Consider the following 22,666-nt stretch of genomic DNA (forward strand, 5'->3'; position numbering starts at 1 on the left):
AATATGTCTTGTTTGAGATGGGGCGACCAGAACTCCATGCTGTATTCAAGAGGGTGGACGCACGGTGGACTTATATAGCGGCTTTACACTCTTTTCTGTAAGCAACCTCTTGGCTCCACTATCGCCACATGCTGTTACTTGAATCTCTGCGTGCTGCTAAACAAACTTATATGGGACATCACTATAAACACAACTCAGTGCTGTGAGTTAACTGCCCGGAACAGTTTCCGTGGGAGCAGCTGAGCTGTGAATTTTGTAAGGGTTCAGCGGACCGGGTGCCCCAGAGGGGACACTCAGAGGGTTTGAGGGCTGATCGCCAGCCTGCAGCATGACAGCAGGGGCTGCGGGGGCCTGGAAGACAGTGCTTGTATCACCCAAGGCTAGGGAAATTGGGGAGCTGACCCCTGGAAAGCACAGACCAGGCTAAGGGCAGCTGGTAGCAATATGCCAACCGGGAAGCATCACAGTGGACGAGTTTACCGCCCCGCCTGTTTACATGGAACATACTGATCTGTATCGAACAGCTGTTTTGTCACCACTGGAGACAAGCCACCTGGTTTCCCAAAGACATTTCCTCCCCGGGACTCATTTAGTTGCTCTCGGTTTTGTTTTTAGCCTTCGCCACCGTGGAGACCTCCATAACCAGCAGCTGCCTCTGGGTGGTTCGCATCCTGGGGGCCGAATTCATCCTGGAATACATTGGTGCCGCACCGACTGAGCCTCTGGATTTGCCCAATCCCCTCCGCACCCCGACTGGAAGTTGAAACTTTGCTTTCTTCATCCTGGCAAAGACTTTTTAATGATGCCCAGGGGGACCCATTAAAATCACCACCCATTTGTTGTTCGCTCCTCAGCAAAGTTTCCCTCTGAACTAATACATTGATTGCAAATTACAGCTCCATAATGTTAGCATAATCAACGTCCTTAAGGGCAGTGGGTCAGGTGACTATCCCAGCGCCTCGATACCCCGGTGATGGACACCTTAGAGACACCTAAAGCGAATATCTCCGGGGCGTGGAAAGCTGACCACAATGCTAGAGACTATATCTCTGGTGCTGCATGGCTCCAGGGAATGCTCGTCTCTGTAGCAGAGCAGGTGCAGTACTGTGACGTTGCTGATGTGAGATGAATTGTCGGGTCTCAGACCAGTTCACGGGGGGGGATGTCCATGTGAAAAAAAGGGACTGGGGCTTAATGGGAATCAAAACGGCCAGCTCTCATTGACTTGCAATGGAGTTAGGTGCCCGACTCCCTTAGTCCTCTGCAACGTAAGCCGCAGATTCTGGGTTTGGCTGGAGGCTGGCCAGACGGGCCTGCGTCTTGATTGTGATTTCTCTCTGCTAACCTAAGGGCTCCCCAGGCTGTGTGCTGGGGGGTTAATTAACCCTGCTGGGGTCCCAGCAGAGGCGACGTGTCTCAGAGCAGCGTCTCTCTCAGTTGGACTTGCTGGACACAGCTCACAGGGCAAAGCAGCGGGGCTGGAGCCCAGGGGCTCCCTCTTGGAGGTGCTGAGGAAGAAAAGGACGTCCTGGGAGGAGCTGGCCCACTGACGGGGTCCACCAATGGGGTGTTTAAAAGCTGGGATGTAGCACCCATCCTGGGGCTCTAGATGGGGTTAGCTAGAGAGGTTGGGAGCGGCCTGTGAAATAAAACAGGTCTCCCCACAGTCATAAGTTGTCAGGGAGCTTGAGAGAAAACCCCCTTTCCTCTGTACCCCCAACTCCCTGCCCCACTGCCCCTGTTACCAGATTTGCCCGTCACTTTGGGGTGTGCACATTTATTAGGGTGACGTCTGGGGTCTCTGTAATTTTATCAATGAAGAGAAACAAAAATCCCCATGTTTATTTTTAAAAATCTCATGATTTTGATGCCAATCTCCTGAATGCTGGAGGCCTGACTCATGATTTTTGAATGCTTGGAGCTGGCCGTGCTGCATGATCCAGGCAACGTTCAACATTTGCCTCACTTTAATGGAAATCGGTTTTAAAAATGATGGCGTGACCCCGATTTTAACTCCGGTGGGGGAGCAATGAAATCAATTTGGCAGCTGGCTTTCTATTGATAGAATCCAACTGGGGCATTTACCAACCAGCTCAATTTACAAACCAATCTTTGTTCAGAAGGGGCCACTTTTGGACATAGATCGGGACTTCTTCGTTCCTGAAAACTCTTCACAGGATTAGTTTCTCTACATAAATAACAGCTTTCGGCAGCCCACTCTGACCCCAGCGTCCTGTTAGCAAACACCAGTCAGCCAGATATATTAGGTCTGTTGCCCCTTTATTGGGGTCAACGTACAGCTTTTAGCTGGGCACTATGTCGCGCTTTGTGTTAGACGTTGGTGATGATGCACATGGCTTTGGAAAGGCGGAGGAATGTGAGGCCGTGTCCCATGACAGGTTCGAGCTTCGTGCTGGTTTCAGATCTGCATCTAGATCAGTGGTTCCCCAACGTTTTGGCTCGAGGGCCACAGATGTCCTTTTCACAACCCCGAAGGGCCACCCGTCTCCACCCGCGGCCCCCGCCCCCCTCCCATTGCAGCCAGATGGAAGGAGATCTCCTCCGTGCTGCTCTCCTGTGCCCCTGACTGCAGCAGGGAAACTGCACGCGTCCTGTAGTCCCATGCGCTCCACCTGGGTCCCTAGGCAGTGGCTCCCTCCTGCAGCCAGTGGGAAGGGAGCAACGGGCCACTTCGAAAGACCCCGTGGACCACTTTTGGCCCGCAGGCCACAGGCTGGGAACCACCGATCTAGCTCCATAAAGTGGGGACAGCCCGCAGCTGTCCGTCCGTCCGTCCGCTCCCTCCGTGTCTGGCTCTCTAGCGCTTTCTCTGCTGGCTCCAGGAGTGCAAGAGTCCAGTTATAGACCAGGGAATTACCACCCCAAGCTGACGTCCCCAGTCGCCCTGCCCCTGCTCTCTGCCCCCCGCCGTCATGGGGGTGGGGAGAGACTAACCCTTGCCCGTTGTTTCTATTTCATTCTGCATCGCTCCTTCAATCACCTGACGCATCGGCAGGGACCGTCAGAGACGGGGTCCTAGCAAAGCGATTTAGAGCCGAATACAAAACTGGGCGGATTTCCCCCTGTAAATTCATCCAAAGGCAACCCCCTGGGGGCCTCCAGCAGGTCGGAAAGAGCCCTCCCCCCCTCGCTCCTGGACGTGACGGTAAAACTCCCCAAGTGCAACAGTACAGGGGGACGGTGGCTCACAGGTGGCTGGAAAGCTGCCCCACCCTCAGCGGTGGGATCGGGCAATGCCTGGGGGGGTCGCCAGCCTTGGTGGCTGCCCCGGGACTGCCCGGGCATGGCTGGGAGCGCCTGGGATCTTGAGACAGGAGCCAGCTGAACGGGGTTCAGAGCAGATTTCTCAACAACCCGCCAGCTGCAACGGGGCTCAGATGCAGCCCCAGACTCAGAACATCAGCACCCACCAAGCATGAGCAGCCAGCTGCCCCTGCCTCTCCGGGGCGTGGGACGGGCCAGGACAGGGGTCGATGTGGGGGGAGGAGCAGGCGTCCCCAGACGGGAAATGCAGGCTGGAGACTGGCAGGTGCTGCCTCTCAGGCTGGGCCTCTCAGACACACGCTGCTCTGTACCTTTGTACCCTGCGCTCCGCACCCGGCTATAAACACAGAGATAAACACCGAGGAGGGAGAGGAATTATTTACACTCGGCACCGATGGGGTTCAGCACAAGAACTGACGGACAGAAACCGGCCTTCGGGAAGTTCAGACTTGAAATTAGAGGCAGGTTTCTAACTGTCGGAGGAGTGAAGTTCTGGAGCAGCCTCCCACGGGGAGCAGTGGGGCAAACACCCAGCTGGCTTCAAGACTGAGCTTGCTAAGTGCAGGGGGGATGGGATGATGGGACAGCCCAGTCTGGCAATGAACTGATCTTTGACGACTAGCGGTAAATATGCCCAGTGGCTGTGATGGGCCGGTAGATGGGTGGGCTCTGAGTTACTGCAGAGGATTCTTGCCGGGTGTCTGGCTGGTGAGTTTTGCCCACGTGCTCAGGGTTTACCTGATCACCATATTTGGGGTCAGGAAGGAATTTTTCCCAAGGGCAGCGTGGGGCGCAAGGTCGTTTGCTGGTGGATGCTCTGTACCTTGAAGTCTTTAAACCATGATCTGAGGACGTCAGTAACTCAGTCACAGGTTGTGGGTCTATGACAGGAGGTGGGGGTGAGGTTCTGTGGCCTGCGTTGTGCAGGGGTCAGACTAGATGATCATAATGGTCCCTTCTGTCCTTCAAGTCTGAGTCTCCCCGTTCACTGGCCATATTCAGCCAGCACGCCGTCTTTGTCCCAGGATCCCCAGTGGCCTGGTTGAAGGAAATGGCAGCCCAGCCTTGAATCTCTCTGGGCTCCTCAGTCCCTGGGGCGGAGATTTAAACCAAAACAGCTCATCAGTCTCCAGATGAAACCAGGCTGATCTGGGCTAGGGATAAACTGGGCCCCTCCCCTGTGTGAGCAGGGATGGCTACACTGCTTTGTGAACCCAGCTCTGTGGGACCCAGCTGTGCTGACTCAGTGTTTCCAAAGCCCCACTGGAGCATCCGCACTGCATCGTAAACCCGGCTTGCCACTTCTGCTGGAGCCAGGTCTCCCAGCCCTGCTAATACATCCAGCCTGCGCCACGCAGACTTCCGGAGTCGGGGCAGCAGCTGGCGCCGCGTCCACACTACAAAACGACAGGGCTCGGACCCACGTCACATGGGAACATGCGCTCAGCCCTGCTTCCTCGGGGTGGGTCCGAGGAGCCATGGCCTAAGTATTTTGCTGACCAAGCCAGACACAGATTTGTGAGTGGAACCTGCAGCATCTCGCTCCCGGCCCAGGCTGCTGCAGCAATAGCCCTGCTTGCCAGGAAAACCTCACCTGTCCCTCGACGTGTTCACGCAGGGGCCAGCCCGCCCCAGCTGACGTTCAGGGGTCACTGCTCCAGTCTTGGAGGTCTGCAGATCAGTTAAAACTCAGAACGTTTCACCCTCTGGGGACCAGATTGGCCCAGAATATACGGTAGTTGGAGTTCATGGGTCAGTCGCTGCCCAGGAGGCTCCCATGACCCAGCCATGCCCAGGAGGAGGATTCAGGCCTTAAAGTCCCATCAGTTCCTAGCAAGGAGGGCTGGGAGAGAGGCCCTAATACCAGCATCCCAGAATCAGACCAACAATCCACCTCATGCGGGGGGTCTCCTCCCCCAGCCCCAGACCAGCCGTCACGGTGTAAATAGGATAGACAGATAGATCAGCATATACTGGCCAACTCTCGTGTCAGCTCCAAGCTGTTTGTTCACATTCTGCCTTTGTCAGTGAGATTAAAGAGATCCCTTCTGTCAAAAGTCTCCTCCCTGTATGGGTCCTTACAGACTGGGATCGAGTCATCATGGGGCTCACATGGGGTGCGGGTGGATGGATTGGGGCTAGATGGGCCGATGGGTTTGATCTTATGTGTTTGGGGACACACACACTTTATCTTCCACTTGATGTTCTTCCTCTCCGTTTTCTCAGGAGTTACTTATCTCCGTAGCATGTGGGAAAAAAGCACCGTGTTTGAAATCCTGACTGAAATCCTGGATGACCTGAGTGAGGAAGACTTAAAAAAATTCCAGAATCGTCTGATAGGTAGAGATGATGAGAAGAAAATAAGCCGTCGGTATTTGGAAGAAGTGAGCCGGGAAAAGACCATCGAAGTGATGATTAGCCACTTTCAATGCTCTGGTGCCCTGGACATAGCCAGGGAGACCCTGGACGACATACCTAGAAAAGATCTCGCTCAGAAGCTCACGAAGCTCATGGAGAAAGCGGAAGGTAAAGGGAACGGGGCAGGGCATGGCGGGTTTTCAGAGCCACTCTGAGCCAACCATAGCAGGTGCTGATATTGAAAGTGCCGTTTTGAGCCCAATACCCCAGGTCTGGTGCCACGTCGCGGGCACACAGCAGCGCAGCATTTGCGGATGGGGTGAGGGTGCAGCATCCCAAAACCAAGCCAGGACACCACGGGCCAAACCTCAGCAAGTCCAGTGGTCGGGTTCCCACAAACACACCGACAAGAGATTTCCAGAGCCCGGCACACACGCCGCTTTGGGGCCTCCACCAGCACATCCCCCTCCCACAAGCTGTCCGTATGTCCCCGGACAGACCCAAACCTAGAAGCCCAGAGGCAGCCCAACAGATGGGGAGACGAGTTACCCATGTATGTACAGACAGCAGGATGGGTTTGGCTTCAGGCTGAGTGATGGGAGCTGGTCGAGGTGGTTCTCTGCTCTGTGAATCATCTCGCCTCTGCCTAGAAATTACCTCCTGTCCTGTGCTTCTCAAGGTGACTAGAGCTTTCGGGGCCTGTGACCTCGTAGACTTCTGCCAGCTGTTCCCAACCCCTACTCCTGTCCGTAGATGTCATCCCCAGAGACATGGGGCCTAACGCCTGCCCCCACACGTGCCTTCATGGGCTTTGCTGGATGAACCATCCCTCCCTAACCAGCCCAGCGAGACCGTTGGTTAATCTCTGAGATGCTAATTGCTAAAACAATTGAAGAGTATTTATTTATATGTTTTAGCTCGCAAAACAAGCTCAACGGAGGAAAAAGGAGAAGCTAAAGGAGACCACAGAGGAGGAGCTAATGGAGACCATGGAGGAGGAGCTAAAGGAGACCTTGGAGGAGGAGCTCCAGAACTAAATGCAAAACAGGTTGTGGTTGCAGGAGGGTTGGTCATTGAGGAATAATAGCAGCAACAGTTATGCTGGAAATAATTCCCATTCCAGCATTAGTAGCATTAGGACTAGGACATATCGGGGGCACGTTTTGGGATGTGTTACCTTCCCTTTGATGTGTAATGAGATCTTTTTCTCTGTTTCTGTTGTGCCTATTGTCACCATTATCAAGGTAGCATCTCTGCTCAGACCTGAGACCTCTCTCTTTTCTTCCAGGCCCTTCTTCTCAACACCTACTTCTTTCTCCACACTGCTCTCCCTGCTGGCCTTATCCCTCCCCATCTGGCGTTTGGTTGGTTATACCAACAACCCTTTTTGTTGGTTTGTTTGTCTCAGTGAGATTGTCGGCTCTTTGTGGCTAGATCCTGTCTTGTGAGTCTCTGTGCTTCACTGGGCACGTTTGTGGTGCATCATAAACATGAAATCATTAACAAAAGCAAAATGTTTAACAAAAGATACGCTGGCACCCACCCACCTCCTAAACCTTGCCTGAATAGACATGAGACATTCGGGGGGAAATCGTCTGTGCCTTAGCTCCTAGCTGTGCTCTTCATATTGTCAGCGCTTCCTAAGCCTTTCCCGTCCATCCACCAACCACCCCTATTCTAACTGCCTCAGCCTGGCGTCTAACGCAGAAACAGAACAGCAGGGCTGGCCAGGAAACCGAGGTTCCCCTCTGGTGAACAGTTGTGAATTTTCAAAGGGAAAAGGAAGCAAATGACCCAAATCAGGGCGAAAAGCCAAACAGTCAAAATGTTCTGTGCGGGGGGGAGGCAATGCTAAACATCCCATTTTTGGAGGACTGAAATGGACGCTTTCAGCTAGCCGCCCGGCCTGCTTGACAGCCTGGGTCACTGGATGCAAGCTAAGGTTTAGCAGGAGGATGTGATGAGGTTGTTGGAAGATTAGATGGAAGCTGGATGGATGGACAGATGGATGGATTCTGGGAATCTATCTATCTCCGTTATTTCAGGCTGCTCCCGCCCTCTTGGCGTGTGCAGAGCGAGAGGTCCCATCCTCTGGTGACACCTGGGAGATGTCAGTCCTTGGGTTTGGAGATTTTCACATTCCAGTGAATTCTTTCCATCGGTTTTATCCTGCGCTAAGGGCTCCCCCGGCTGGCAGTTAGTCCCAGCCCCCCACTGCTTGGGTTGGGGTGCGCAGCCCTCCTGAAGAACTGGGAGGCTAGGAAGTCACCCAGCAATCACTCAAAAACACAGCTCTGTGGCCCCCATCTGCATCTCCTCAGTCACCACCTCCAGGCTCTGGTGTCAGCTGTGATGCCTGTCCCCCGCCAGCCCTGAGCTCAGATGCCCAGGCGTTGTACCTCTGCAGCAGCGTTGGGATTTCTTCTGAGACCTTTTCCACTCACCTTAAGTTCATTGGCTCTGAAGCGGGTAATTTCGTATGTGGATGACATACTGGGGCAGGTCACTAAAAGAGTGCTACAGATTAGTCAAGATACCGGCTTCAGGCCAGTCGAGCTGAGGCTCAGCTAGTGCAACATGAAGTAAAATATTGAGGAGTCATTTTAAAGAAGGAGGCGTGAAGCCCTGACTGGCGGAAAGCAGAGTTAATTGGCAAGGCCAGCCCCCACTAATGTGGCTTCTTTAACAGCCATCCTGGGAACTTTACATTTCTCTCCAGACTGTATTAAAATATGTGCTGAGCAAAGCCGCCCTTTGTATTTCCTCTTAACGAAAAGGGGACACTAGAAATGAAGACCCGAGCAAGAAGCAGCTTTGCAGACCCTGACACAAAATTCGGCTCAGGCTCCAGCTTACCCAAAAGCAGCAGAACCTTTTTCTCTACAGCCCGGCAGAACGGACGTGGCCATAGGAGCAGCTTTGCTGAAGAAGCAGGATACAGACCAACTACAGTTGCCTGTGGCTCGAAAACCTTGCGCCCTAGAAAACAAAATTTCACACCATGTGAAAGGAACGCCTGGCACCGGTCTGGGCCCTCCAGCACTGGGAATACATCACTGGGAGATCCCAAGTCATTGCACAGACCACCCACTCCCAGTAAAGTATATTTCAGAAAAAGCACGGGAGGGATAAACATCCAACCCCAGACTGGCACAATGGACTTTAGCACGAGTGGACCCGAAAGTCACAGTGGAAAAAGGGAAAGTGTTAACCCCGGTGCTGTGTGGTTTGCTAACCCAAAACCCAGACACGAGTGCCCCCGGGCAGAATACAAACATCACATGGCCCGTTAAAACAGGCCTGATTATATAAGAGGCACTAAATAAAGAAATGCACATTTGGTTTGCGGATAAATCCCAGATAAATGGCAGCCTGGAGTGTTGACCGAGCAGTGGATCCAGGACTTGTCCAGACAATTAGTAAAAATCCACAAAGTTATTGCCACCCAACTAAGCCTAAATAGATAAAAATAGATACAAAAATTAAAATAAATTAAACACCCCATCAAATCAGTAATATAGCGACATGTCTCGAAAAAAGACCACTCGTTGGGCATAAAATAAAAAGGCACAGTAAAAATGGAAAAAAAATAGCAAGCCCAACAATATATCAAGTTAAAATTTAGTCCAGGACACAAAATCAACCCTGGGTCAAATAATTTCATTCCTCACAACTTAAAACATGAAAAAAAATGAAAGCATTGTTAATCTAATACATATATCCCATAAAACATAAACTTGTTTGTTTTGTTTTTCAAAACTTTCAGAAAGAACTGGCGCCCGTCAACAGAGCAACCTGGATACCAGGGTAAGAAGTTGCTGTCGGGACTGTGTGTGTGTGTGTCTGTTTTATGTTACATGTTGCTTGTCCGGTAGTCAACCCTGCCCGCTGGCCTGTCAACATTCATGCTATATCTATACATTCTACATAATAGTACAATGTTGATTAACCCATCAGTATTCCATTACACCAGCTGCTGCTTGTGTTAAACACAGAAGTTTGCCCATTACTACCATCTAACAGCCCATGGGCTATCACCGGAGGTCTCTTCTCAACCCAAACTGTCTTTAATGACTGGATAGTGTAACACCATAATAAAAAATTGCACAAGACCTGATGCCACAATATATGAGATCAACGGCCTTAAACTGATAAACACCACCCGCATAAAATAAAAACAAGGAGGGGCCAATCCTTTTAGGATCCCTATATTCACCCCAAAATGTAGAATACTAAAGGTCATAAAATGTACGTAGCAACCAAAAAACTCCACTGCTGTTAAAACATTAATAAGATTTAACGAACCACGTGTAGTCCCGAGATGGGAGTCCAGCCCTAGCACATTAACTCTCCTTTGCGGAATACAAGCGTTGAAAAACTGTACGCAAAATCCATGGCAAGTAACCACACAAAACAAAACAGTATAAAACCCATAAAATCAGTCATACAAAGTACAAATAAAAATTAAATTAAAAAAAAGTCCAAAATCTTTTTACACTGCCAATGCACGGCAGTTTTTAAATAATGTTTCTGGGTTTTTTTTAAATGTATACATTATAAAACATAAACACCAAAGTACATTTCAATATTATTGCTACAAAATTTGATATGCAAAAGCCCAGAGGACATCCCTTTAATAAGCCTCACACAGTAAAATTATATCATGTAAAAAAAGTCATTGGAACTTCCAAACGCTCCTTAAAACAAATTAATTTAAGTCTTGCAAGTTTAAATGTGGCCAAAGAAATCCCCATACGTGCCCCGTATGTCCAAATCTTTCGTAAGGAATAGATTGCTTAGTTACAATTATAGTACATTTAAAAAACAGCCAAAAAAAGGGCCTCCAAAAATACACTAAAAACCGCATTGGGCACAATCAGCCTTGGGGTCGGAATATTAAACACCTCCAACATAAAAGTATTAACAAATTATTAAGTTATGCCACCGCTAAAGTTCTGCACGAACAGAGTGAGTCCTTTGCATTATTACTAACACTGAATCTCCAGAAGTCATTGGGTCTATTTCCGAACGCTCCAGGCTGCAGCACTGGTGTGCGTGTGTGGGCGCCTTGCTGAAGTCTGTGTATGGTGTACATGTGCAACCATGTGTGTGTGAGAAACGTTTTGCAAGGGGCGATGAGCTAAATAATCTGCATCCCTGCATGTGTCCCCGTAACAGTCTGTAGCCAGCTTTGTCTTAGACTGGGGCCTTGTTTACACACAGAATTTGCACTGGTTTCTGATTTATCGTGTTACACACAAACAAACAAACTCTCATATTGGTTACAATTACCTTAGCACTCTTCTACGGCACAGCTTTGGTACTGATACAATGATATGAATTTAGAACCAGCGAATGACTAGATATAGGTTCAGTGCCCCTCGTGTGGATGCAGTTATAACACGTATGTCTGTGCTTGGTTTGTTATTACCTGTTCACATACCTGTTTTCCACTGGCCTGCTGGGTGACCAGCTTCCCTGCTCTGTGCCTCAGTTTCCCATCTGGGCGGGGGGTGAGGGGTGGCTCAGTGTTATTAGTTTGTGTTTGGAGCAGACCTAGAAGCAGCTGTGGTTTTTAACACCCGAGGTGGTTGCTGCTAAAAAGGACAGTTGGAAAGTCCTCTTTAAACATGCTCCAGTGCAGCAAGTTGTGTTTTAGGGCAGTGAAGTCACGATGGACGTCAAAGGTCTGTTTCTTTTCCCCATCTGCCCTCTGTCTCCTCAGGCCACTCGGTAACATGGCTTCAGAGAACAAGGGGGCTTTTGTCCACGAGCACCTCACTGCTACCCTCCAGAACCTGACAGAAGATCAGTTTGAAGCGTTCAAAGACGTGCTGTGTGAGACGCCCGTGAAGCAGCTTGTCCGTGTGGGAGATGAATACGACGACATACCCAATGAATTCCAGAAGGACGCCAGCCGAGAAGACGCTGCTGAGGAACTGATACACAACTTGGGCCAGACTCACGCGCTGACGGCAGCTGCGACAGTGATGGAAAAAATAGGGGAACGGGACCTTGCTCAAGATCTCCAGAGAGAAGCAGAAGGTAAAGGCAGCAGAGGAGGAGAACGGGGGCTAGAGGGAGGAGGGGGGTTGGGTTTAAGAGAGGTGGGTTGCATCTTGACCCTCTTTTGGAGCAAGAGGCTAATGGCGGCTCTGCAAATCAGCAGCTACGGCAACAGGAGCAAACGACTCAAAATCTGGGTTTGGCTCATGCGCACGGCAGCCACGGGACTGCTGCTGGGGCGCCATGTAGAGGTGGCGGCGGGGACGTCTGCCCCTCTCCCGAGTTCCGTACAGGAGATCTGCTCATGGCACAGTGAACGTGTCTGCGGAGGAGAGGGGCTGCTCCCAGCTGGCGCACCTGGGGCAGGGAGTCGGCAGTGTGTTCACAGACAGAGGCAGGGTGGTTAAAATAAGGGTCGGGAAGTCATCAGCTGAGCCTGTCAGACAGGAATCCCTCTGTGGGGTGGGGTTGAAGACAGAATGCAGGGGAGCAGCCAAGGTTACTTTCCGAAAGGAGGGAGTTGTGGGGGACAGGTGAAAAGCAGGGGCCAAGCACCGGGCAGGGACAGCCTGTGGCCCCATCACCGTAGCATCAGAGCGCCTCCCAGGTCTCAGCGCTATGTGCTGACAGCCCCTCTCTGAGCAGAGCAGCGCGGTTATCCCCGCGCACAGCTGGGTACCGAGACACACAGCACTAGAGGGCAGGTTTTCAGAGGACCGTGTGAAGGACAGGACAGGACAGGACACCTGGGCAGGTTTCCAAGAGGGCCTAGAAGAAGGTTAGGCACCTTCTAAAGCCCACCAGACGCCTACCTGCACCTTTGGGTCCCTAAAAACCTTTGGAACTGAGCCCCTAAGGCACTCGCCGGAGATCATACAGGAAGTCCCTGGGGGACTTTAATCCAGATCACAGGCCCTGGTTCTCATGGGGACTTCGATCACCCGGACATCTGCTGGGAGAGCAAGACAGCAGAGCACAGACACTCCAGGAAGGTTTTGGAGAGCGAGTGTGGCGGACAGCTTCCTGGTGCAAGGGCTGGAGGAACCAACGAGGGGCCATGCTCCTCTTCACCTGCTGCTCACAAAGGGGGAGGAATTGGTCGGGGAAGTCGAAGTGGGCGGTAACCTGGGCAGCAGGGACCATGAGATGGTCGAGTTCAGGATCCTGCCAAAAGGAAGAAAGGAGAACAGCAGGATACGGCCCCTGGACTTCAGAAAAGCAGACTTTGACTCCCTCAGGGAGCTGATGGGCAGGATCCCCTGGGAGGCTGATATGAGGGGAAAGGAATCCAAGAGAGCTGGCTGTATTTTAAAGAAACCTTATTGCGGGCGCAGGAGCAAACCATCCCGACGTGCAGAAAGAACAGCAAATATGGCAGGCGACTGGCTTGGCTGAACAGAGAAATCTTCGGTCAGCTTAAACACACAAAGGAAGCTGACAAGAAGCAGAAGCTTGGACAGATGACGAGGGAGGAATATAAAATTACTGCTCGCGCATGCAGGCGTGAAATCAGGAAGGCCAAAGCACAGCTGGAGCGAGGGACGTGAAGGGGAACAAGAAGGGTTTCTACAGGTAGAAAAAGGTCAGGGAAAGCGTGGGCCCCGTACAGAAAGGGGGAGGCAACGTTGCCACGGAGGAGCTGATCATCGCCACGAAGCACAGATCCCGCCGGTCCCGCTCTGCGCCTGCCCAAGGCTCGCAGTTCGTGGGGGCAATGTGGCCCCCTGGCACCCAAACTATGCCCATGTTAACAAGGGGGGTGCCGCAGTCCCCCTGGCTTTCCGGACTCCGGCACCCCTGCTTATCAGTGAAGGACCCGTGTCCTGGGCCTTAGAATTCAGGCAGACTCTTTGTCAATATCATAAGGAGCCGAAAAGAAGAGGTGAGCTCTAACTAAATCAAATGTGCGGAAGGAGTGAAAGGGTCACAGCTACTAACATGGCCCAGCACAGGGGCCCCAAAAGGCCGGCAGAGAGATGAGAACAAGGTCCCTTGAGTTCTTCGGCTTCATGTTGGAGGTCTGACAATTGAGCGACCCATCTGTGGCCTGGCCGGTCATCGGGACAGCCAATGAGGTGACTCGCGGCCCTGTTAAAACCATATTATTTATTCCAGCCTTGCAAGCGACCGATCCTGGACCACGCAGAAAACCAATAAGAATAGCAACAGGAAAACTCCACGTAGCCGCAGGCGTGGTGATCGGAGCCGGCTCCGTAGCAGCAGCTGCAGTAGCACCTCTCGGAGCAGTACTGGCCGTGCCCTTGGCAGGTGCAGTTTTTGGAGGGTACCTAATAGTGAAAGGCAGTCGATCCCTCTTCAGGAAAGCGAAGCACGTGTAGGTAAGAGCTCATGGCCTTCGGGCAGCAAACTTCAAGCCCCAATTATAACCCTTTTGGAAAAATGAAACTCACCCATATTGCCACAGTCCACCTCAGAACCAGCTGCATCTCAGCACCAGGTGAGCCATCCCCATGTGGCGTTATGTGTGGCTGTTCCCTGGCTACCCCAACCCAGAGGTGGCTGCATCTCAGTACTGAGCAAGTCATCCCATGCATCCATTTTCTAAAGTTTCCTTTCTAAGGTTGTAACCTGTCGTAACATGACCTCCTACCTTATATCGGGACTCTGTAAATAAAACACTTTTGTTTCCTGGGATCAAAATTTCACTCCTTTCTCACAGAGCAACTCCTCGGTCCTTATGCAGGGAAAACGCCGCCAAGTCAATAGGCCTGGTTCTCGGCCAGCTCAGTGTAAATCCATTGTGGCTCTGTTGACGTCGCTGGAATGACGCTGGTTGAAAACATGTTGGCGTGGGAGGAGAGCCCGGTGAAATGCAAGTGATGCCTGGTTGAAAACGGAGCGTGGCTTTTCAGATATACCCAGATCTACTCACCCGCTTCTTCCAGGCATCTCTTCCCTTTTAACCATAGACACCCTGCTGCCTTAGGACCCACACAGCTGCTATTTCTCGGAGCCGTTTGTTTTGACTGATGAGAACACTGACCAAAAACCCTGAGTCAAATAACATCTTGGGGGGGGGGGGAGGCGGGATCTGTCCTGCAAATCTCCCCACCCACCCAATAATGACCAGACACGGTCTTCCTGGGCCGTATCAGTTCCTGTTCTCTAGAGCAGCTGTCCTCGGGATCTTGCAGGAGAGGAAGAAAACTGAATGAATCTCATCAGCTGAGCTTGACCACCATGGGTTTATGACTTGAAACCTGAGGTTGGACACCCTTTATTAGTTTCCATAGCTACGGATATTTACAGGTCATGCAATTCTCTATAAAAATCTTGAATTCCTGCAGCAGTGAGTTCCTCAGGTGTATATGTTATGGGAACGAGTGTTTTCTTTTGATTGCTTCTATGTTATTCCAGACTTTCATTGAAATCAAGGTCCTGTTGTGCCGGGTGCTGAACGGATTCCGATTCAGATCAGGGCCCTGTGGTGCCTGGCCCTGCACAGACACCAACTATTTTAACGCAAATGAAAGGTTTTTTAAAATGAAACAGAATGAAATGAAAAATTGGATTGCAGTGTTGTGTCTGTCACAGAAAAGGGGAGCCCCAGGAAGGAACTGAAAGTGCTCCGTTTCCATTCAAACATTTTCACACAGCATCTTCTTTGCCGGCACCGATTTAGCCCTGCCAGTAACTGCAGACTTTGTGTTTCTCTATCCACAGGCTCATTGCAGCTGTCACTCAAATTTTCACTCCAGCCGTCACCGCTTAACGCCCCATGGCTTCCTTCAAAGACAGCCCAGCATTGGCCAGACACAATCCCACACTTGAATCACTTCCTTCTGGGACAAAGTGGAGATGCTCCTAATGTTTCCTCTGAGTGCTGTGCGTGCGCCTCAGTTTCCCCCATATGTTACTCCTGTATTTCAGTGATGGGACCCGGGTGTGTGATCATTGCAGAGACACTAGAGGGTGCATGGGCTGCCCCAGCCCCACGTGCGCAGACCAGAGCCAGACCCCTCTGCCCTCCTGGGGCAAACCAGCTGCAACAGGCTGTAACATCTGGCCAGGAAAGAGAGGAAGGCCTGGGGCGGGGTAAGAGAGGCGTGGCTGGGTGGCGGCTGGGGGGAAGGGCAGCCCCCGGGAGGGGCTGGGGAAGGGGGGCCCAAGAGTGGGCTCTGAGGTTCTCCAGTTGGTCGCTGCTGTAACGTCTAATTAAGCTGCTAACGAAGTCTTTCTGCGCTGTGATCCTGTAATAAACCGTCTGATTTCCACACTGGCTGTGAATCGCTTGGGGTGCACGGCCCCTTTGGGGGCGGGTAGGAGCTCCCCAGGTCCCATCCAGGGGACTCACGGGGGAGCTGCTGGCGGAGCAGGGGGCTGGACGCTCCGAGGGCAGACGCAGGAGGTGTGTGTGGAGCACCACAGAGACCGACTGCGGGAACCACAGTCCTGACTGGCTGCGCCCGAGTGGTTCCAGAGCCTGTTCCTGGGGGCGCCGGCCCAGCTTCCCAACACACTCCCAGCTGCAGCTGTTCCTGCTGCTGGGGATGGATGGATGGATGGATGGATGGAAAGAGATGGGGATGGATGGATGGATAAAGATGGGGATGGATGGATGGATGGATGGAGATGGGGATGGATGGAGGCGTGTGTTTGCAGAGGACTGGAGAGCTGGGGGCATGGATGGATGTGTGTGGAGATGACTGGGGGGATGTTGGGAGCGATGGCTGGTGGGGTGGGGGGTGTATGGGGGGGTGTATGGAGGGCTGCAGAGGGAATATGAGGCTGGATAATGGAATGAGCCTGGCAGCTGATTTAAGGCTCAGGACAGTTATTTCCTGACCAAGGAACAGCTCCGCACCCACAAGCTATGCGGTCTTTTCTCAGATGAGACAGGCCTGGAGCCCAGGGGAATGGATGAGGTTCACAGCACTCTCAGGGCCAGGTATTATGTGCAGCTGTTCCTCAGCCGCCCTGCCCCAGAGGTGGCTGCATCTCAGCGCCGGGCAAGCCATCCCTCAGTCGCATTATATGCGGCTGTTCCCCAGCGGCCCCACCCCAGAGGTGGCTGCATTTCAATGTCAGGCCGTTAATGTATGCTGTGTATTACTGAAAGAATGATTGAAGGAACGGAGCGACGATGCGGAATCTACTTTAATAGGAAAAGAACCCGAAGACGCATGATCGAATCAACTTGAAAACCAACCCAGACTGCAGTGAGGAGGTGCAATGAGCACTGAGGTCACTCCCGGTGTTCCTGTGCCGCTCCCGCCTGAAAACCTCCCATTATTTCAACCCCACCCCAGACGTGGGTGAAGGGCCAATATTATACTCCTCTGTATATCAATTGAGCAGAGCTGGGGAGAGAACCCAGGAATCCTGGCTCCCTGCTCTAACCACTAGATCTGCCTCAGTCCTGGATTGGGGTGGGGGGGCGGGTGGTGATTTGTTTGGAAAGCTCTGGAGAAAGGCGACGAGCCAGGGCCCAGAGAATTTAGGGCGCCCGATCCCGGGGCAGCTCTCACACGCCGCATCCTTCCACGTACTGCCACAGATTCTGACCTTCACAATATGCCCTCCAGGCCACCCTGATGGAGGAAAGAAAGATCAGCCTTCACCCGGTCTAGGTGCCGCATAAAACCCGGCCGAGGGGCTGGGGCACTTGCCTTGGTCAGGTGAGACCTGGGTTATTCTGCCACAGACTCTGGGCAGGTCATGTTGCTGCCCCGTGCCTGTTTCCCCTCCTGTGAAATAGGGGCACTGGCACCCCCTGTCTCCCGAGGTGCTGGGCTGACGGAAAATGATTATGTAGCCAGCTAAGGAGCGGAGAAATTAGCTCCTAGATGCGCTGCACGTTATGTATCAGCGCCCAGCCCTCACAAATCGAGTCCGGCTGCAAACAATCATCAGATCAGCAAAAAGAAAGAAAAAGAAAATTGAGACTAACCAAAAAAGACAGTGAGATTTTCAGAAAAACGATTAGCAAAAAAAAACCAAACAAACCCACAAGGGAGTCACAGAAAAATTGTGAGATTAGCAGCAAAACTAAAAAACCCATGAGATTTGCAGAAAAGTCAGGAGATCAGAGAAAATAAATCTGTGAGATTTGCAGAAAAATCAGGAAGGTTTTGGGGGTATTTTTTCTTACAATGCACCATTCTGGGGTCCTTTTCTTTCTTCCCTAGAGTGTGCAACTGTCTGTGGGTGGGTGGCAGTGTCTGTACCAGCTGTTTTCCCACGCACATCTGGGGGGGAGGTGTCTTTGACTACATGTCGATGGGAATTGTTTGAACTCTTTGCTCACGTGTGTAGGGGCAGCTCTGGGGTCTGACCCCCTCGGGTCACGCTCAGCTCACAATTTTGAGATTTCCCGGCACAATCATGAGGGCGAAAAATAGGCTTTCAAAAAATAATAAAGCTGAGATTCTCCTATAAACACATGACTCCAGGAGCTGGGGCTTAAATACAACAGACGCTGACTGAGACCAGGGCCCCATTGTGAGAGATGCTCCCTGCCCTGAAGAGCTCACAGTCTAATGGGACAAAAAATGATCACAGGTGGGGAAACTGAGGCACAGAGTAGGGTCTTTCCCAGGAAGTCTGTGGCAGAGACGGGAATAGAACCTAGGAGTCCCAGCCCTCAGGCCATCTAACTGGCTGTGTTGTGTGCTGTTTTGCACGGGGGTAGGGGGTGTTGTGTATTGTGTTGCGACGCACAGCTTGATCTGTGTCTCATTCGGACCCCGCATTGCCCTTTGTGAATTTGCACTGCTTAATGGGGTGGTATGTTGCATCCCGCAACGTTGTGTCCTTTGGCCTTGTGTTGCATTTTCATTGCGCTGTCCCGTGTGCTGCTGTTCTGCTTTCATCCCGCGGGTACTGCAATAAATCGCTACGCTTTGCCGTGGTTGGTGGTGCATCGCATTGTGCAGTGCTGGGTGCTTTTGTGGTGTTGTGTACGGGGTTGCATTGTGTTGAATGTCGCTTGTGTGCTGGTTTGGATTGCACTGTATTGTGGGGCTTTGTGTTGTGTTGCACGGTTTGGAGTTGTGCTGATGTGCATTGCATCGCGTGGTGTGGTGTTGCATTGTGGTGAGGTATGTTGCAAGGGAGGCTGCTGCTGTTAATTGTATTGTGGAATTTTGTGTTGTGCTGGGCTGCTTGGTTTGGAGTTGTGCAGCTGGGTACGTTGTCGTGTGGTGTTGCACAGCTTGGTGTGCTGCTGTGTATTGCATAGCATTGTGTTGCTTTGGAGTAAGTTGTGTTGTGTTGCATGGCCTGGTGTTCTGTCTTCTGTTGCACTGTGCTGTGTGATTTGGAGTTGTGGTGTGTTGCACTGGGTTGTGTTGCTGTGTATTGCACTGAGGTGTGGTGTTTTACATTGGGTTGTGTTGCTGTGTATCGCACTGAGCTGTGGTGTTTTGCACTGGGTTGTGTTGCTGTGTATCGCATTGCGTTGTGGTGTGTTGCACTGGGTTGTGTTGCTGTGTATCGCATTGCGTTGTGGTGTGTTGCACTGGGTTGTGTTGCTGTGTATTGCACTGAGCTGTGGTGTGTTGCACTGGGTTGTGTGTTTTAGTACTGTATTATGTGTCGAGTTGTGCTGCCTGGTACCTCACTCCCCTGGGACAATCCACCCTTGGGAGAAGTGAACCTCGATCTGCCCAGCCCCCACCCCCGCCTGCCCTCCAAGCCATGCCCCCTTACCAGGCGCCCATGCCGTTGGAATCCCTGGCGATGATCTTAGCGCATTCAACGTCCGCCGAGATGTTGTCGCTCAGCAAGGCTGCGGGAGGGAGGGTGGGTGAGTGGGGGGACGGCCGGAGCCGGGGGGATCCCAGACCCCTCAGTCACTCCCACCCCAAACCCACTGCCCCATTTATCACACAGGTGACATTTCCACCCAGACAGATCCCAGGCTAGACAAATTCAATATATGCACTGAGATGCAGCCACACTAGGATGGCTGAGATGCAGCCACCTCTGGGGCGGGGCAGTGGGGGAACAGCCATACAAGACTCCCTCAGAGAGAGGATCTCTATCCCGGCCTCACCGTTGCAGGATATTTGGCAGATGTTGGAGCTGTACTCATTGCCGTACTGGCACCAGTAGCGGCTATTGATCTGGAAGATGCCGAAGTCGGTGCTGCCGTCGTAGCTGTTGTAGTGGGTGGCCGCGGTGTTGTAGCTGCTCTCGTGGGCAGCCATGCAGACCCCTGAGTCAAAGAGAGAGAGAGAGAGCTCAGCTTGTTATGGTGGGGCACGGTCAGCAGGTGGCGCTGTGACGCACACCCGTGGTCAGTGGGCAAGCTTGGAACACGCGCCGCTTGTTGTCAGCCCGATGCACTATATTTATGGAGGGCGCCCTGGCAATCAGCGCCAGTCTCCGCCTGGAGCTCTTGAAGCCAGGTTGCTCCGAAAGCAGAGCACCTTGGGCGGTTGTTTGGGCTGGGCTCTGCCGGAGACAGGGGCAGCGGATGGAAAGAATTTGGCTTGGAGGAATCATATTTTTACCGGTAAATGTCGGTAACTGTCGGTTTCACCGGCCAGCCGCAAACTGAGGTCAAAACATTTTTAGTTGTGATCATACAAAGGAAGTGAGACGCATGCAGCCAGAGAACAGAGCAGCGTTTGCCATGTGACGTTGGCTATTTGCGGCGTAACGGCTATAAAGCTTTATCCTTGGTGACTCTCAACGTCTACTGTCGATAAATAATTATTGTCTGGCCACGCCTCCCCCCGTCGAACCGTCCTACAACGTCCCGCAGCTCTGAACATGGCTATCAACACAAATACAATGGTTAAACCCGTCCATTTGGCACAGCTGGGACCATTTAAATGGCTCAAAATGGCTCAAAATAATAAGGCTTAAAACGCAGTTTTGCACAACCGTGAACATTTCAATGGACAGACACAGAATAAATGCTCCGAACCATCATTTTGTGCAACTGGGACAATGTAACTGGACAAAAATGGGGGGAAAGGGTCTAAACCCATAATTTTGCACAATGATGAAAACGTAACTGGCTGGAGATGGGGAAAATGCTTCAAACCCATCAACTGGGAACATCGACCTGGACAAAAGTTGGACAAAAAACGGCTCGAAACACAATTTTGTGCAACGGTGAAAACGTAACCAGCTTACAAACCCAGGTGTGAGGCCAAGCATTGCTCCGACCCGTCGACACTATGGGAACCCCAATAACCGGCATCTCCCAAGCCTAGTGTTACTGGTTATAAACGTCGCCGTGTTGAATCTCGGCGTCCCTGATTAGATCATTATTGTCTGGCCGCCTGCTTGGCCTCCCCCCTCCCAAAAAACCCCTGCAGCTGTGAAAATGTAGTTAAAACTGGGGAGGGAGGGAATGCCTAAAACCCTCATTTTTGCCCCCTGCGGCCCTGTCGAAGGCAAAGGGAAGGGGAAGGTCTGGGGCGGAGGAGCCGCGTATGCTGGGGGGTCACTCACAGTTGGCCAGGCTGTAGCCCATGTATCCGTCCAGGCCCAGCTGCTGCAGCGTCTGGGCGAGCCCACAGCGGGTGTAGTACATCCCCTGGCCCCCCGGCACCAGGCAGGCCAGCAGGGCGAGCAGCACGAGGGCCTTCATCTCCACGCGGTGGAGGGCAGCCGAACTGAGCAGTGGGGCCCGGGCGCTGGCCGTCCCGGCTTTATACAGCCCCGTCCGCTGCCCCACGCCCTTGGCCAAGGTCGCCGCCATGCCCAGAACCACAAGGGCATCGCGGGTATGGCTGGGAGCCAGGACGCCTGGCTTCTCCCCCCGGCTCTGGGAGGGCAGTGGGGGCTAGTGATCAGAGGGTGGGGGGTGCGCTGAAAACCAGGACGCCTGGGTTCTATCTAGAACGTGCTACTTCCTTTCTGTGGGGCCACCCCCATGCCTCACTTTTAGTCTCTCCGGGCTCCCCAAGCTGGGACACGCAGGCTGGGTCCCCGGCCACCTCTTTGGAGCTGGGCGTAGGCTCTGAGCCTCAGTTTCCCCCAATACCGGGGTGCAGGGAGGGGTAACGCAGGGGGTGAGGCTGCAGTGAACGCGGCTAGGCCCAGAGACAGACATTTGCTGGGGAGAAGTGGGGGGATCCAGCCCCCGCCCCATCACACCCCCCCAGCCCGGCACGGCGGGTGGGAGCGTTCCCGGCCCCTCTCCAGTCAAAGCAAACAGGCTCTTATCTTCCCCGGCCCCCGCCAGGCGCCGCCAGCCCCGGCCCCTCTGACAGGAGTCCGGACGCCGAGCGCCCGGCTGCCTGCGTCAGAGACACCCCGTGCCACCCCGGAGACTGGCACGCTGGGGACGAACAGCAGCTGACCGAGATCGGGGCCCCATCGCGCCAGGCGCTGCACGGATCCCAGCACCACACCCCAGAGCGGGGGCCCCGTGGCACAGCCTGCCAACAAGGATAAGGAACGAGCCGCCACTGCGGGGGGGGCAAATTCCTGTGGCCCAGAGCCATGGGGCACAGGGGGCCAGGGCAGGGGTGAGGAATCAGGCTAGCCAGTGACCGGACGGGACCCCCCCACCCTGAGGCCCCTGCATGGTTTAAATTAATCCAGGCTCCACCCCATCCTCAGCCTCCTCCCAGTGAATCCTGCTTTGGATTCACCCCAGGGCACCACCCCGCCCCTAGCCGGTCCCCCCAGGCCAGAGCCCCGGCCAGCTCCCCAAAACTCAGTGCCCAACTCGCCACAGGCTGGAGGGAGATTGTCAGGCATCCTGGCTCCCCTGCTCTAACCACTAGCCCCCACTCTCCTCCCAGCACAGGGGAGAGAACCCAGGAGTCCTGGCCCCCAGCCCCCTGCTCTAACCACTAGCCCAAGCCCCCTCCCCATTGCACCCCTCTGCCCCAGCCCGGCAGGTGGGAGCGTTCCTGGCCGCTCTCCAGTCAAAGCAAACAGGTTCTTATCTCCCCTGGCCCCCGCCAGCCCCGGCCCATCTGACAGGAGTCCGGACGCCGAGCGCCCGGCTGCCTGCGTCAGAGACACCCCGTGCCACCGCAGAGACCGGCACGCTGGGGACAAACAGCAACCGACCGAGATCGGGGCC

At 53.1% G+C, this 22,666-nt stretch overlaps 1 protein-coding gene across 1 annotated transcript; it reads right to left on the reverse strand.

The window, feature by feature from the left end:
• Positions 1 to 16,779: 16,779 nt before the first annotated feature.
• Positions 16,780 to 22,105, reverse strand: LOC137155886 (lysozyme C-like). The gene is made up of 4 exons (XM_067552340.1): positions 21,079 to 22,105; positions 19,667 to 19,828; positions 19,321 to 19,399; positions 16,780 to 17,201 (listed from the first exon to the last, which is right to left on the reverse strand). The coding sequence occupies exons 1-4, from the start codon at positions 21,326 to 21,328 to the stop codon at positions 17,135 to 17,137; spliced, it is 558 nt and encodes a 185-aa protein (XP_067408441.1). The 5' UTR covers positions 21,329 to 22,105; the 3' UTR covers positions 16,780 to 17,134.
• Between the last annotated feature and the right edge of the window lie 561 nt (positions 22,106 to 22,666).

The sequence above is a fragment of the Emydura macquarii genome, unplaced genomic scaffold (assembly GCF_026122565.2).
Source record: "Emydura macquarii macquarii isolate MOO-44397 ecotype Brisbane River unplaced genomic scaffold, CSIRO-AGI_Emac_v2 contig_1386, whole genome shotgun sequence".
Lineage (NCBI taxonomy): Eukaryota > Metazoa > Chordata > Testudines > Chelidae > Emydura > Emydura macquarii.

Coding starts and splice junctions, on each gene's coding strand:
- LOC137155886 (XM_067552340.1), bottom strand. CDS start 21,328: ATGGCGGCGACCTTGGCCAAGGGCGTGGGGCAGCGGACGGGGCTGTAT. Junction 19,400..19,666: donor CTGCCAAATATCCTGCAACG/GTGAGGCCGGGA, acceptor TCCCTCCCGCAG/CCTTGCTGAGCGACAACATC. Junction 17,202..19,320: donor TCCAACGGCATGGGCGCCTG/GTAAGGGGGCAT, acceptor TTCCTCCATCAG/GGTGGCCTGGAGGGCATATT.